The sequence below is a fragment of the Notothenia coriiceps genome, unplaced genomic scaffold, assembly GCF_000735185.1.
Source record: "Notothenia coriiceps isolate Sejong01 unplaced genomic scaffold, NC01 NC01_scaffold00009596, whole genome shotgun sequence".
Classification (NCBI taxonomy): Eukaryota; Metazoa; Chordata; class Actinopteri; order Perciformes; family Nototheniidae; genus Notothenia; species Notothenia coriiceps.
This window is the reverse complement of record NW_011342297.1, coordinates 321,945-338,122: the sequence shown is the minus strand read 5'-3', so window position 1 is coordinate 338,122 and position 16,178 is coordinate 321,945. Positions and strand designations below refer to the sequence as shown.

Sequence of the window (16,178 nt, the reverse complement as noted above, 5' to 3'; positions counted from 1 at the left end):
GGGGGGGGGAACGGGGGCCAGTGCCCCTCTAACTCTGATTTTGTGTTTGGTCCCCCTGAAAATGAAAAGTTTATGATTAAACGATTTCTTGGCTGAAGGGAATAGGCGGAACTAACGTTATTTGTCATTCTAGACGGACCCATTAGAGCGTAAAAACTGTAACTATGAGTATCTGAAATAAATATGTGTACTGAAACATGGAGGCGTGTGGCGCAGTGTATGGGCGTTGGTGTTCGGATCAAGGGATCACAGGTTCAAACCCCACTGCAGTCAGCATGTCGTTGTGTCCCTGAAGACACTTCACCCCAAATTGCTCCTGTGGGGATTGTCCACAGTATTGAGTATGTAAATCACTTTGGATAAAAGCGTCTAACAAGTGACATGTAATGTAATAATACCAATAACTGTATTGCATTGTTCTCTTATGCGCAATTACTTCATACTGTCTTTGTCTTTTCTGTCCTGCATTTATTGTGCCCCTCTCAGAAAATAACTGGCCCCAGCCTGGTCCCCCCAGTCAAATTGGTCTAGAACCGCCACTGCATATCTATATCCCCGTCTGATTTTGTGAACGTAGAGGGAAAGCAGACATTGATGAAATAATGAACTAGGGGTCTCACTCTCAGAGGGGTAATTCCCTTTGAACTGCTGGCCGTATACGCTGATCGTTCACTTCCTCCCCATGAGAAAAGCTGCTGATTTTAGCTTTAAATGTGTTTAACAAATACTTCATCTACAATGACAGTTTGAATATCAATACCTCATCCAGTGTTAGCTTGAATTGTGGAAGAAAACGTTGCCTTCGCGGTGAACAAGGCATTCAAAAAAAGAGAACATTCTTCATGGATTGAAGTATATGGGGGATGCTTTAAGAACAGCAAAACTATTTCATAATTTACAAACTTTCACTCATGTCTCATTTATACAGTCGGTGCAGGATTACTTCCCAAACATATCCAAATGTGGTAAAAATAAAGCATGTTTTTGGGAAGAGAGTATACAACTGTGTGAATGAAACTTGTATTATATTGCTTTTTTATTCTTCTTTTATAGTGGAGGCGTTATACAAAAGTTATATTCAGGAATTCAAGGTTACATGGGCTGAATAATTCTTCAAATCTCATTGTAAGGGAAGAACTTGTCAGAATATGTGATAGAAAGAAATTGAAAGGAACTGATTCGATGAGTGTGTTTATGACAGCGTGTGCATGTTCATCATGTGTGTGATCCTTCCTTTTTGTTCTCAATGACCCTAAGGGACTGCATCAACAAAAGCTTCCTGCAACACCATGCAGGATCCTCCTCAGGTCGCTTTATTTGCCAAGCACAACATGTGTGAATGGATTAGTCTGGATGATTGGGGAAGGTACATATTGACAACTAATACAGACACACAATAGATGCTGACATGTATGGATAAGAGACACCAGGGGCTCACATAGCGAAGAACAGGGCTTCACATATAAAGGGTTAACATCAATAAAATCAATGTACAGTACCAACTCATGGCAGACTATGTTAAATGTGTGGCTGTGTGACCTTTGTGTGTGACCTTTGTGTGTGTGTGTGTGTGTGTGTGTGTGTGTGTGTGTGTGTGTGTGTGTGTGTGTGTGTGTGTGTGTGTGTGTGTGTGTGTGACATAGCTTTTTCATGGGCCTTTGCCAGCCATTGTGGCACAGTATTATTTCTGTTGCTACTTAAACGTCCACTGAGAATCACCTTTGAGAAAAGACGCTGCATATGCCTGATTCACTCACATGCAGGTACTGTACACACACACACACACACACACACACACACACACACACACACACACACACACACACACACACAGTGGAGGGGAGAGCTACTGATGCATTGCAGATAAACTGCAGGTTCTTGTATAACCCCTCCCTTTCTCTTAGTGAATGCACCCCCCCCCACATCGCCACATGCTGTAGCTAGCCCTGCCACTACTTATGACATCATCACTGCCTCCACACCTCCCACAGACATCACCCCACCTTGCTTACCTCACCATCTAAGTCTCTTCACCTTACACCCCCCACTCATTCACCCACAGCCTGCAGAGCTTCGACCTTTGCAGTCTGTAAGTCTTACAGCAAGCTCCATTACAAGTAAAGGGTTTTCTCATAAATCAGAAATGACTCTCACAAACATTTTAATTGGCACATGCTTCTTTTTTTACTAATAAGGTGATGTTTTGGGTACTTTCTGACTAACAAATCTATATGACAAGCTATCTATAAAGCTATAATGCTCATTATAAGTTGAATTACTAATACAGGTTTTATTTAAAGCTATACTCACCTTTTTACTTGTAGTATAATTACGCTTTCCTAATTAAAGTATGAACATATACGTGAGTGTCCTGTAAGGATCAAAAGTGCTATTTTTGGAAGACATTGCCTCATCCAGAGTGTTTTTACATTATTGGATTATAATTCTGTCAGATGCATTTTCGTGTAAGCGGCATTGTGATGCTGTATTTTGTCAAAGTGGAGCTAATTATCTTTCACTACTTCTTTACTTTTGTCTATAAAATATAATTACATTTTAGTGGTTGATCATGTTTTCTATATAACATTACTTATCTGTGAAGTAACTTGTTTTAGATTTAGATTTTAGATTAATTTAATTCAGTGAAAAGTAAGTAAGTCAATTACCTGAAAGTGTACACGATTACAGTACTCAAGTACATGTTAATGTACAGTAGGTTGTGTACTTTCCACTATACTGAGAAATATAACATTTCTTGCACTTTCTTGGTTCGGGTCTTTTCATTGGATTTATATGAATGACAAATGTTGTAGATTGTGACATTTTTGGATATAAACTAAAGCATGAAAGTTATTGGGATTTGACCAATGCTTGGCTGTACAACCTAAGTTTGCAATGCATCATGATAACTGGTATAATAAGCTTGGATTCCCATACATCCAATACTCCTACTGTAGATATACATATACGCTATTTTTACATAGGCATTATAATCTTTAGTTTCTGCAGGTTCATTGTCATGTGACATCCTGCACAGAGATTTCCCTGGCTAGCGTGTGCCTCAGCAGAGTTGTGAAAGCCTCTGGGAAGGAAAAGTGAAATCAATATACAACGGACCTCAAGTGGGAGCTGAACATGCAATAATCTAAATCCTTCACCGTCAAGCCCCCGAAGTGCACAAACATGCACAAACGCGTGCACACACAAAAGCAAACGGGTGCAAAATCTGTTATAGAAAAAGGTTCAGAAACATAACGCTAACTTAGCGTCAACTCTAATGCTTTCATTCTGTAATACATCAATAAAGGTGACAAACAGGAAGTGCACAATGCCTCTGGTGTAATGGTGCATCAGGACGTGTTACGACCTTGGTGTTTAAGCACTGTTTCCTGTGAAGGACATCTCCGTGACAACAGCTTGTGGTTAACTGAAGGAATGTGATGCTAGGCGTAGCAGATGGTTGCTAGTGGTGTAGAGGGGCGGGGAAAGGGATCATGCTATTGTGGTGAACAAGAGAAGATAAATGGTGACTGGGAGCCAGACAGGGTGAGGGAGGAAATACAGAGGAGGGAGGAGAGAGAGAGGGAGGAGAGAGGGAGGGAAGGAGAGAGGGAGGGAAGGAGAGAGGGAGCTGAGGACAGATGGAAAGAAGAGGACGGGATAGCATGAAGGATAAGGACAAGGTGGATAAGAAATACATTCATTCTTAAGTAAAAACAGTGAGGATACAGTATACTGTAGGTAAAGGTCAAAGTAATCAATACAAAAAAAGATATTAAAAAAAAGTGTCCTGACCAGATCAGTATTTACGGCAGTTCATTCTGACTCGCCACCTTCAACTGCCTTCAATGTCCTCTACGTCTTCCTCAAACACACACACACACACACACACACACACACACACACACACACACACACACACACACACACACACACACACACACACACACACACACACACACACACACACACACACACACAACACACACACACACACACACACTTTGCAATGTTCCATGGAAATAAAGCTATATTCTAAACAACCAATCAGTGTGGAAATCAGCACGAGGAGAGCTAGTTAGCTTCAGCTGTTAGCGGTACAGTCCTGCTTGGCTAACCTCTCAGTCCCTTAGGAGAGAGCAGGTGCAAAGAGGTTGTATATGTTAGTCTATTCCGCCCATTTAATTGATCCGACTAAAGTTTATGCAAGTTAGAATCCATGGCCCCGACCATCAGTAGGCTAATTATGCCGTGTAATGAGAAATCTATACAGTGCTGTCCGTGGTGCTGAAGTAGCAGACACATTCTCCATGTCTCATTTGTTTAAATACGTCAATATACTGCTGCAGTACAGGAAACCTTTTTTTTTTTACATTGAAGTAACATTGCATATGTGTAGCAATCACAATTTGGACCATGATTCATCCTTTAGCTTCACTCAGCGGAGCATCATCAAGATACATCTTATTTAAGGTTCTGCTTCTTTTCTCTATGTCTATTCCTCCTCTTCACTGATGCATGACAATCTCTGGTCTTCATCATGAATATTAAAAGGGCCAGCTGTGCAGATGGCAGCCACGTTAGTTGTTTGACACACACCCTAATTCTCTAACATAGCCAGTTATTCATTCAAAACTTTACACTACGCCACACGCCTCCCTGTATACCACCGATACATTACTAAGTCAGTTTGTGATTCTTTCCGACCTTTGTTGGAGTATTTGCTGTTGTCCTCTAGGGGTCACTTAAGGTCACAGAGGTATCTGATTAGAAACAGTGATGTAGTCTCACTTTAAATAGGAGGAAATGCTATTTACGTCCATTGCTACCTTTGACACTGAGGTCATGTCTTCCTTTTTTTCTCTGAATTTAGGAGTTTAGAAAACCTGTGGAAATGTACATTATGGGTAATTATTCAGCTAATAGAAAGAGGCATTATATTAGATATTTTTTATTTTTAGTCTAGCCAAATAAACACATAGAAATTGTAATATTTGTCCACCAGAATATTTGGAAAATTAGAATATTCCAAAAATGATTTAGAACACTTCTGGGGTAACCCATGCCCTCAGCATTACTGAAATCCTATGTAGCCTTTTTGAAACTGACTGTTGATTATCGATGCCTGCTTATGGAACATGTGCTTGATCTGTCATACGTCTGCTTCATGATCCAGCTAACATTGTAATGATGCTATTAAGTGCCAGTCACAGCTGAACAGAAGGTCAAACTGCCCTTGCATCCCTGCACTATGTGACCTCATTGGACTGGGAATGCACTCTCTGTGGGTCTGAAGCTGGGTGGCAGTGACTGGGATGGGCTCGTCTGCTTCTACTAGAGCCTCTTTCTGCTGCAGTGCCATTTGAAAACGTTCCAACCCTTCTGCAGTGTGCCGGGGCCCAGAACTGATTTGAATGACTGCCCAGTTTTTGCCCAACCCCACACATCACTCCGACGTGCACATCACACCACCGCAGCCCTCGTTGGGGCATCCAAAAGCACCTCGACTTAACGGCCCAACAATTAAATATATGCGTCTAAAAAAAAAAGAAAGAGAGGCCTGCCCAGAGGAAGTCAGCGAGCAGCGGTCAAGGATAGTGTAACGTCAGCAGGCGAGGAGATGGTGGGTGCGGCTGCCGGAGTGTAAGCGTTTACAAAATATATTAATGCTTAAAATAGGCAGACACGCACACACTGGAGAAAGTCAGTGGGACCGTCTCTCTCTCTCTCTCTCTCTCTCTCTCTCTCTCTCTCTCTCTCTCTCTCTCTCTCTCTCTCTGTCTGTGGACCTAAGATCTAAAATTGGCCGTGCTTGATGCATTAGCTCTGTTAGACTAAAGCTCACAGTGGAAAGCCAATGATGGGGAAAAGAAAAATGTAGACAGTTGATCAATCACATAGATGTCTAAATCTATAAAGCACGAATAAACGCTCTACTCACATGCCTAATAACCTTCCATAACAAGTGGTGGGAAGTAACTAAGTACTTTTACTCAAGTACTGTACTTCAGTTACATTTGGAGGTACTTTTACTTGATATATTTTTGCTTTATACTTCTATAATAAATAACAATGTATGGCAATAGATTACGCCTCCTTGCAGCATAAAAGTATTTAAAATACGTTCAGTCTTTAGGCTACGACAAAATAGGACTGAATATAATCATTTGTTTTTTAGTCTTCTGCTTATGGATACTTTAAAATGTTTCACTTTAAAGGTGGGGTAGGTAAGTTTGAGAAACCGGCTCGAGATACACTTTTTGTTATATTCCATGGAATGCTCTTAACATCCCAATAGCAATGAATATCTGAAGTGCTTTGACAAAAAATCCATAAAAAAATGTCATCTGTGGAAGCCGTACTACTGTAAAAAGCACGACCAATCATTTTAGCCGGCCCGGCTAAAATAACTGGATGGCCTACCTGCCTGTCAGCCTTCCATCTGTGCACAAACTTATCTCGTGCCCTCATTGGTCATGTGCGCGTTAGTGTGTGTTGGAGGAGGGGCTCTGTAAGGAAGTGGCAGATTTTTTCCGGTTGTGTATTTTCAAATTCTAGCGCACTCGAGCTGGTTTCTCCAAAATGACCTACCCCACCTTTAAGTCTATTTTTGTACTTTTACTGAGTCAGATTTGAAATGTAGCACATTTACTTGAAATAGAGTTAATACAAAATGTGATAATGCTACAACAAGATAAAGCACGACTAGCGAAGGTGACACCTTGATATTTACTATATCTCATCTATTTTTTGCCAGGAAATAAGTGCAGAGTGGAATAATGGCCACTTAACTAATCACACGAACTGCAATAGGTGCAGCTATACAGAGCAGCTGCAACTAAAGAAAGCTTTAATCATTTTTATAGAATTTAAAAACACACACAAAGCACCAATGAAGCTGTCTTTGCTGCATTACCTCCAACAATCAGTAATCGTTTTTCACATTGAACGGAGTGACCGGAGATTAGAGTGAAGCGCAGAGATTGATGGGGGATCAATACCCTGGCCACCAGACGGGCGGCCCACACCGACGCTTCACTGCGTCTCAGCAAATGAACGGAAAAACCACAATTCCCACGTGGCTTTGCAACTACAAGAGTCACCAGTAAAGCTATGTCCACTGTACAATAACTGCCCCTCCCATATGAATATATTAGAACATATCCAATGTATTACAAGGATCTTCACATTAAAACACCCACATGTGCAATGTCCTCTCGTAAGGCTGCCGGACAAATGTTTGACCTTTGATGTGGCAAGAAAATGAATAAATTACTATTTAAATTAGTTTATTAGACATGAAAGGGTCAATTCAAGAATCAATGAATGGATTTAAGTTATTTTGAATTGAAAATAAATAAATGTGTAAGTTGTAAATGATCTGTATACCAGCCAGAAATAACTTTGTTTTTGTTGTTATGTCTCTTTCATCACTTTTTAATGCTGTATAGAACATGTGTGCACTATTACACACTTCTTCTTTTTTTAAATTAAAATTAGGCTACACAATCCTGCAACCGAAATCCCAACTACAACACACTTCTAATGGAAAAGACAGACTCACATGATCGAGCTGGTGTATACTCAAGTTTAAGTGACAAGGCGAGCATGGCTCAACAATATTCAGCAGATACACCGAGAAACTGTCTGTTAAAATTCATGCATTCATTGTTCACTTCAATATTGCTGTCATTCCAACAGAGAAAGTCTTTTTTATATAGAAAATAACTGGCTGTTCGCTGTCCATGGTGCTGAAATAAAAGCAAAGACTCGTTAAAATGCATATCTTGATTAGTTAAATAATGAAACAGATTTTTTGGGGGAGATTTCTGAATGTTTTACCTTTGAAGCATTGGGTGCATTATTAAGTTAAGGGTACGGTTTGTCTTTAAATCAGACTCCCACACAGGTCCCACAGCCCACGTGGTTCAGAATGAACGGGAGCCCGGACCATTCGCAGACCGCCTGAGGGGGATGGCCCCTCCCCTCCCTTCCATCAATGGACGAAAGAAAACTGCTTGGACCTGCCTTGTTAATGACAGAGCCTCAGATATATAAGGAGCCGGCGAAGGTTGAGAAAGACGCTGAGAGCCATACACCCCTCACCTACACACACACACATAACACACATACACCCACATACACACGCCTTCACCTCCTGCACTCTTCATCCCCGCCGCACATCACCGGATGAGTTACACGGTGGACACTTCAGGGAGCCCCTTCAGGAGAATTATGGATACTAGGACGACCGGCTACGGCTACAGCCGCTCCGGCAGCTCCCCCTCCAGCGGGTTCCGCTCCCAGTCCTGGTCCCGGGCAAGCCCCGGCTCCACCATGACCACGTCCTACAAGAGGAGCGTGAATATGCCGGTGTCCCGAGCCTACAGCTCCACGGTGCTCAGCTCCGTAGATAGCGGTGACTACCAGACCTCCATGATGAACGGAGACTTCAAGCGATCCAATGAGAAGGAGCAACTTCAAGGGCTCAACGACCGCTTCGTTGTTTACATCGACAAGGTGCACTACCTGGAGCAGCAGAACAAGCAGATCGAGGACGAAATCCAGGCGCTGCGCCAGAAGCAGGTGTCCCGCTCCCAGCTGGGCGATCACTACGACCAGGAGCTGCAGGATCTGCGGTCCATGCTGGAGCAGATCAACCACGACAAGACGCAGATCCAGCTCGACACCGACCATGTCGAGGAGGACATCCAGCGTCTGAGGGACCGCTATGACGAAGAGGCTCGCATCCGGGAGGAGACCGAAGCCATTATCCGCGTCCTGAGGAAGGACATGAGCGAGTCGGAGTTGGTGAAGTCTGAGTTGGATAAGAAAGTTCAATCTCTGCAGGATGAGATCGCCTTCATCCGCAACAACCACGAGGAAGAGGTGAGCGAGCTGATCGCCCAGATCGAGGAGTCTCAGGTGACCGTGGAGAGGAAGGATCTGCATAAAACGGACATCACCGAGGCTCTGCGGGAGATCCGCTGCGAGCTGGAGGGTCACTCCAACCAGAACCTGCAGCAGGTGGAGAACTTGTTCATGTGCCGCTACTCCAAGCTCACCGAGGCTGCAGATCAGAACAAGGACGCCATAAAGTCCGCCCGTGATGAGATATCAGACTACCGCCGCCAGCTCCAGTCCAAGACGGTGGAGTTAGAAGCCATCCGCAGGACAAGAGAGTCTCTGGAGAGGCAGCTGAATGAAATCGAGGACCGCCACAGCAGCGATCTGTCCAGCCTTCAGGTAGGAAACAGCCACAGGGCCGTGTGTAAAGAGCGGAACACACCGTTGAAATATGCTTTTCTGTACATATGCAACTTATTTTGTTTATTTCTGTGCGATAAACTTAAAAAGTATGGTTGCAATCTATGATGGATTATTATTCATATTTGATTGTGTGTATAGCTTATTGACGCAGTTTTTATTCAAGGGATTTAAGAGTGGCAAACTGGATAAAAAGGATCGTATTTTATCATTTTCTATATCGTGTTTAGGTGCTTGTGTGTCACATTTTTCTGCTGCGTAATGATTGCTACAGTATGAGCTCATACTTTCTAACAAAATCCGTCTCGTGCCAGGACATGGTTAAGGGGAGACACTGCAGCAGACAAGCCCCCCCCCCCTCTCTCCCTCTCTCTCTCTGTAATGCTGAGTCAGGGCAGAGGCATGGATCGATGCTTTCATTGGCTCTTTCCTTACATCATCCCCTTTAGGGGCAGGGGTGGGGGTGTATTAACAATAAGCATGGAGGATGTACTTGAAAAATAGGCATTTAACATCTCTAGAATACTGTATTGCGGCATAATGTATCAAAGCAACCGTTGTTGGTGCACAGTGTACAAAGTTTACACAAACTGTGCACAGATAACAATTAGCGCTAAATTAAAAGTTTTGATAAAAGGTGATTTAGAAAAAAATCGAAAAGTTGCCATGAATAATTAATTATGATATTTAAAGCTGCATTAATGAATCTGCAAAATGGACGCTCTGCAAGTCATTGTTTGTACTTCATCAACCTTGGGTTGGGTCTGCTCTGTTTGTCCTCAGGAGACAATTCACCAGCTGGATAATGAGCTCAAGAGTACCAAATGGGAGATGGCACGTCACCTGCGCGAGTACCAGGACCTGCTCAATGTCAAGATGGCATTGGACATTGAGATTGCTGCATACAGGTATATACGGACATGCATTTAACATGTACAAAGTAGTGGAAATACAATTTAATGTTATTTTACATAATTTTGTACAAATCTGCTTCTTCCCAGGAAACTCCTAGAGGGCGAGGAGACTCACTTCAGCACTTTCCCCTATCGCCAGGCGGTCACCCCCACAAAAGTCTTTAAGTCTAAATCTGATGTTCCCAAGCTTAGGGTGCAACACAAGTTTGTCGAGGAGATCATCGAGGAGACGAGGGTGGAAGATGAGGCAGAAGACTTTGACGAAGCCCTGGCAGAGATAGCACAAGAGCTGTCCGCTACACTCGGAGGTGGAGGAGACGAGGGAGAGGAAGAGGAGGGGGAAGAGGGAGGTGAGGGAGAGGAAGAAGAGGGTGATGAGCAAGAGGGGGAGGGGGAAGGTGTTGAGGAGGAAGTTGTAGCCGCCACCAAAGCCAAAGTTAGCTCTAGCGCACCTGCTAAGGAGGAAGAAGAAGAGGATGATGGAAAAGACGAGGATGAGGAAGGAGAGGGAGGTGAAGAAGAAGAGAAGGAAGAAGATGGTGAGGGGGAAGATGAAGGAGAAAAGGGGGATGACGCAGAGGGAGGTGATGAAGTAGAAGGAGACGATGTAGGAGAGGATGAGGAGGAAATTGAGGAGACAGTGCTCTGCTCCAAAGCGCCCGAGTCTAAAGCCTCTCCTGACCAAGAGAAGGCCGGAGACAAGGAAGGCAGCGGAGGAGAAGAGGAAGCTGGTGCCGATGAAGAAGATGGAGAACAGGACGAAGATGCCGGCAGTGACAAAGCCTCCAAGAGCGTAGACGAGAAAGAGGATAAAGAGGATGCTGAGAAAACCACAAAGGAAGATAGCAAAACAGACGAGAAGAAAGAGGAAGACAAATCAGAAGAAGTTGTAGCCAAGACAGACGCTTCAAAAACAGAATCTGCAAAGCCCGAGTCCAAGAAAGAAGACGCAGCCAAAACTGAGGCATCAAAACCTGATTCCCCAAAGTCTGAGTCTCCTAAACTTGGATCCCCAAAGTCTGAATCTCCTAAACTTGGATCCCCAAAGTCTGAATCTCCTAAACTTGGATCCCCAAAGTCTGAGTCTCCTAAACTTGGATCCCCAAAGTCTGAGTCTCCTAAACTTGGATCCCCAAAGTCTGAGTCTCCTAAACTTGGATCCCCAAAGTCTGAGTCCCCTAAACTTGGATCCCCAAAGTCTGAGTCCCCTAAACTTGAATCCCCAAAGTCTGAGACCCCTAAACTTGGATCCCCAAAGTCTGAGACCCCTAAACTTGGATCCCCAAAGTCTGAATCTCCTAAACTTGGATCCCCAAAGTCTGAATCTCCTAAACCTGAGTCCCTTAAATCTGAAATTCCCAAGCCTACATCTCTGAAGCCTGAATCCCCAAAACCAAGCTCCCCAAAAGCAGAGTCTCCCAAGTCTGAATCTCCAAAACCTGAATCTCCTAAAGCTAAATCCCCAAAGACCCCCCTGCCCGAGACCCCTAAAGCCGCTGAAGAGAAATCAGAGAAAAAGAGCGACCTAACAGAGGAGAAGAATGTTGAAAAGAAGGATGTTGCCATGAACGGCGATGAAGACAAGAGCAGCCCAGAGGAGAAGAAGGACGAGGAGAAAGAATCCGACATGGTCTCTAACGGCATTGACGAGAGTACGGTCAAAGAGGACGGTAGCCAAAAAGTAGTGATCACCAAAACCGTGGAGACGATCACCACTGGAGAGGATGGATCCAAGCGCGTCACCAAATCTGTCACTGTGACCGAGACAGTGAAGGACGAGGTGGAGGAGGTGAAAGAGGAGGTGCTGGTGTCCACCAAGAAGACAGAGAAGCACTCCTCCATGTCCATCAAGCAGGTGACAGAGCACGAATAAGCGGATTCCTGACCGGCGATCTTGCGGAGATGGGCAAGTGGAGAAGACAAGCAATCAGCCCAAACTAACATAACAAAGAAAACCATACAGCTAGAGCGATGTAATAAAGATAACAACTCTCAAACATACAAAACAAATCATAGAGAGAAGCCAAACCTTAAATGCTACGAATTTCAAAAATGCATGTTGAGTGACAGCTTTAAACGGGCTTTGCTGCAGTCAGTAGCAAGCGACTGAGACATGTTATCCTCTTTTTCTTTCTTTCTGCAGTTCACGGGCGAGCTCATGGGAGGGAGGGAGGGGGGTCTCTGCATGCAATAGCTCAGGAGAGGGGGGAGTACTTCACTTCCTTATCTGTATGTATGGTAAATACACTGTAAAAAGAGTAAATATGTAAAAGGAATAAATGTAACGTGGGTGGGAGAGTGAGATGTATAATTGAAGTTGAGTTTTTTTGACGTTATGTAAAAGGGGAGGGGCGGGCAAGTAGGTGGGAGGGTCCCCAAGTGCTCTACTGACGACGCCTTACTTGACACGTGAAGACACAAACCGAGCCAAAAAGAAACTAACAACACAACGTACAGAGAAGAGAGAGACAGGCAGCGGTATGATAAACACATGACCGTAAACATCCAGTAACTGAAGCAGTTGAACAAACATGAAGAAACTCCTTAGCCTTAAACACGCTTTCTATCAGTGTCTGTTATGTTTCACTGAGTGCAACTGAAAAAGATATGATTGTAAATGTGCATTTTCATGCGTTCTTGTATGCATAGGATTGACTTGAATTTAAATACAGAAATAAATGAGGTGCTACTGTTTGCAATCCCATGACTTTACTCATCATGAACGATTTCAGCATTTGCTTAATAAATGTCATAATGAAGAAAAAACTAAAAGAGTGTGTCTGTTCATTTTATGTATCTGTGTATGTTTAGCAGTTGTATGTTCTCACATTACACAAGAGGAGTTACATTAGGTAGTTGAAAGTATAACAACTTTAAAATAAATGTTTGATTATTTAATTAATGGCTTTAAGTTAAAATATATATATTCCAATGTGGTCAATTTGTGTAATTAAAATAAAACTCAATGATAGAATATGAATGATAGCAAACTGTGGAAATTACGATTATTGAATACTAAAAGGTTATAACACCCCCCCCCCCAAAAAAAAATAAAAAAACAAGCTGACCGCAAGACCAAGCCAACTACATATATTTGCCAACATTTGAAACCTCAACATAACTTAATCTTTCCATGTAAAACCTGAAAAAACATCTTCCTTAACCCAAAAGACAGTAAATAAACTAATCCAATCTTTATAGCATGGTCACTCAAACCTCATCAAACATTCAAAAAATTATATACACACCTACATTTCTTGAAAATGCTCAACGGCAATAACTTCAAAGGAAATTCACTAAAAACTTAAATTAAATTATATAACTAACATCCTTGGTAGATAACTTAACAAATAACATTATAATGTTCATATATTCATAATAACATATTATTGAAATGTATTATTTGCAGCTTTAAACACATTTATCAATAATGTTATTTGATTAAAAAAGGTTATCAATCGAGGATTTAACACATCAGATCTCCTGTATAGCCGTTCCAGGATATTGCTTTATATGAATGTCATTTATCATCATGACATTTTTAGGGGATACTTGATTTGATAGTGTGATAATGTTTGACTGCATATTCATTTCTTATGGCTTATGGGTTTTTTCAGCTTGAAGTTGGACTGCTGTTATTCATGGCAAATGTTATCACTGATAGGCTGGGTGCAGTGAAATAACAATTAATCAGTGTCTAAAGTGTAATTATTTTTTAAAACCCACCAACAGTGCTTTACACCATGCTGAGCCTGCTGCTGAAGACAATCTACATTTACCAAAGGGAGACAAAGAACAGAGCATCTGTCCATCCAGAAAAATTGCATGGAAATATGGTATAGCAATATAAATTCAATACAAGAGGTGTGTCCTATTACTTGTCCAAGTTAGCTATACAATGATGCATGGATTCAGAGTCATTCATTCACATTACATGGAAGTTATTGAAAATAAATACAACTTTTTAATACAGAACAGCTGCATTTTCATAAGAATATTCATTTAAAAAAAGATAGAGGAATAAAATCTAATAAAAGAGGTCTGTCCTACTTGTCAAGTGTCACCTGATATGAAAACATACAAGAGTTTTAAGTGAAAAATGTCCAGAAGCAAAACATCCATATGTAATAGAAAAAGGGTAACACTTGAGGTACACAAATTAACCATCAACTAGTTGTTAATTAACATGCATATTAGCAGTATATTAGCTCTTTAGTAGTCATTATAAAACACTTATTAATGCCTTATTCTATATGACCATATTCTACAAGTAATAAGCCATTAGTTGAGAGTTTTTCCTCAATAACCCTCTAATTAGTGCTTATTTGTTGCAAGTAAGGAAGTTACATGAGTTTTGGTCTATGCGCTGCTCAATATGGGCCTAATAAGGCAATAGTACCACAAGAATAGTAATTCTCCCATAATAACACTTAAAAAATATGATCTATTCTTATGGAACAAGACATGAAACTGCATACAAGTGTTAATTAAGTCTAAACAACTCAAAATTTGCTATTTATATCTAAAAACATGTTCCCTATTCTAAAGTGAAGTCTTGTTCATAACCAATAAGCTAGTAGTTTGACTCTAATTGACCTGAACATGTTCCCTATTCTAAAGTTGCCTCCTCTTCACACTAAGTAAATACATTATGCACACAACTACTGAAATTAACCTCAACAGTACATGAACAAAGTAGGCACACGTTGAAATATCTGTTTTATTAATGAACCACTAAAGAGAGGTTCAGAGGACACTTCCCAAAACATGTCAAGTTTCTCCAAGGCTGAGAACACATGCAGTCAGTACTTTATAATAAAAACAGATTTTTAACAGAGTTTATGTATTTGTGATATATCATACTGTGTGACCTGCTTGTATGTTCTTACACAATAGGTGTACTCGGCGCTGGGTGTACTGTTCTCTCTCTGTGTACCATAGATTAAACAGCCAGCCAAACTCTTTTGAGAGCCAGGGAATGAGCAGCCATGCTCCTTTATTGACTTATTTGCAGTCCACTGACATTCAAACGGAGTGAAACTATAAAAAAAGAAGTTACAAGGCACTTAATGTTCTCATACATGCAAGTGTAACATACACAGATTAACACATAGGACCGCTAAGTGTAAACAAGGTAAATATAGCTAATGCTAGCTGTACAATAAGCATGTATACAGGCTAGTATGGCTAACGCTAGCATGTATGCTAATGCTACCGTGTATGCTAACGCTAGCGCGAATGCTAACGCAAATGCTAGCGCGAATGCTAACGCATTTTCTCATTGTGTTTAAACATCTCCACATGTCATCACATAAACACATGTCATCACATAAACACAATACATGTTGCAGTGTAAGTGTAAGGCTCACACTTACACTTACAGTAATTGCTTTCTGACGGACTTTACCCTTTTACTCTTCAGGCTGCATAGGGAAAATTTGTGGCAGTGTCATGGATGTCTACTGGTCTACTGCCATTCTATTCAGTTCACGTTCTCCTACTTCCTGTACCCGGTTTCCTGTCTAACCTTCAGTACAAATTTTACAAAAATATAAATGCAAATATGAAACATACAAGTCAATATCACCTTGCTATTGGTAGCTGAACTGTCAATACCCTAAAACATATTATAAGATATAAAAACCTAATTTTGAGTTATTCAGACACAATTAACACTTATAGTTTCATGTCTTGTTCCATGATAAGAATAGATCATATTTGTTAAGTGTTATTATGGGAGAATTACTATTCTTGTGCTACTATTGCCTTATTAGGCCCATATTGAGCAGCGCATATTAAGACCAAAACTCATGTAACAACTTCCTTACTTGCAATAAATAAGCACTAATTAGAGGGTTATTGAGGAAAAACTCTCAACTAATGTCTTATTACTTGTAGAATATGGTCATGTAGAATAAGGCATTAATAAGTGTTTTATAATGACTAATAAAGAGCCAATACACTGCTAATATGCATGTTAATTAACAACTAGTTGAT

The 16,178-nt window shown here is 41.4% G+C and overlaps 1 protein-coding gene across 2 annotated transcripts; it reads left to right on the top strand.

Annotated features, from left to right (window-relative positions):
• Nucleotides 1-8,073: 8,073 nt before the first annotated feature.
• nefma (neurofilament medium chain a) lies at nucleotides 8,074-12,936 on the top strand. 2 transcript variants are annotated; one of them, XM_010771031.1, is made up of 4 exons: nucleotides 8,074-9,246; nucleotides 10,051-10,175; nucleotides 10,269-11,198; nucleotides 11,229-12,936. In XM_010771031.1, the coding sequence occupies exons 1-4, from the start codon at nucleotides 8,191-8,193 to the stop codon at nucleotides 12,052-12,054; spliced, it is 2,937 nt and encodes a 978-aa protein (XP_010769333.1). In that variant the 5' UTR covers nucleotides 8,074-8,190; the 3' UTR covers nucleotides 12,055-12,936. The 2 variants fall into 2 exon arrangements, with proteins under 2 accessions (XP_010769333.1, XP_010769332.1); XM_010771030.1 differs by having other exon boundaries at nucleotides 8,075-9,246; nucleotides 10,269-12,936.
• The last annotated feature ends 3,242 nt before the right edge of the window (nucleotides 12,937-16,178 follow it).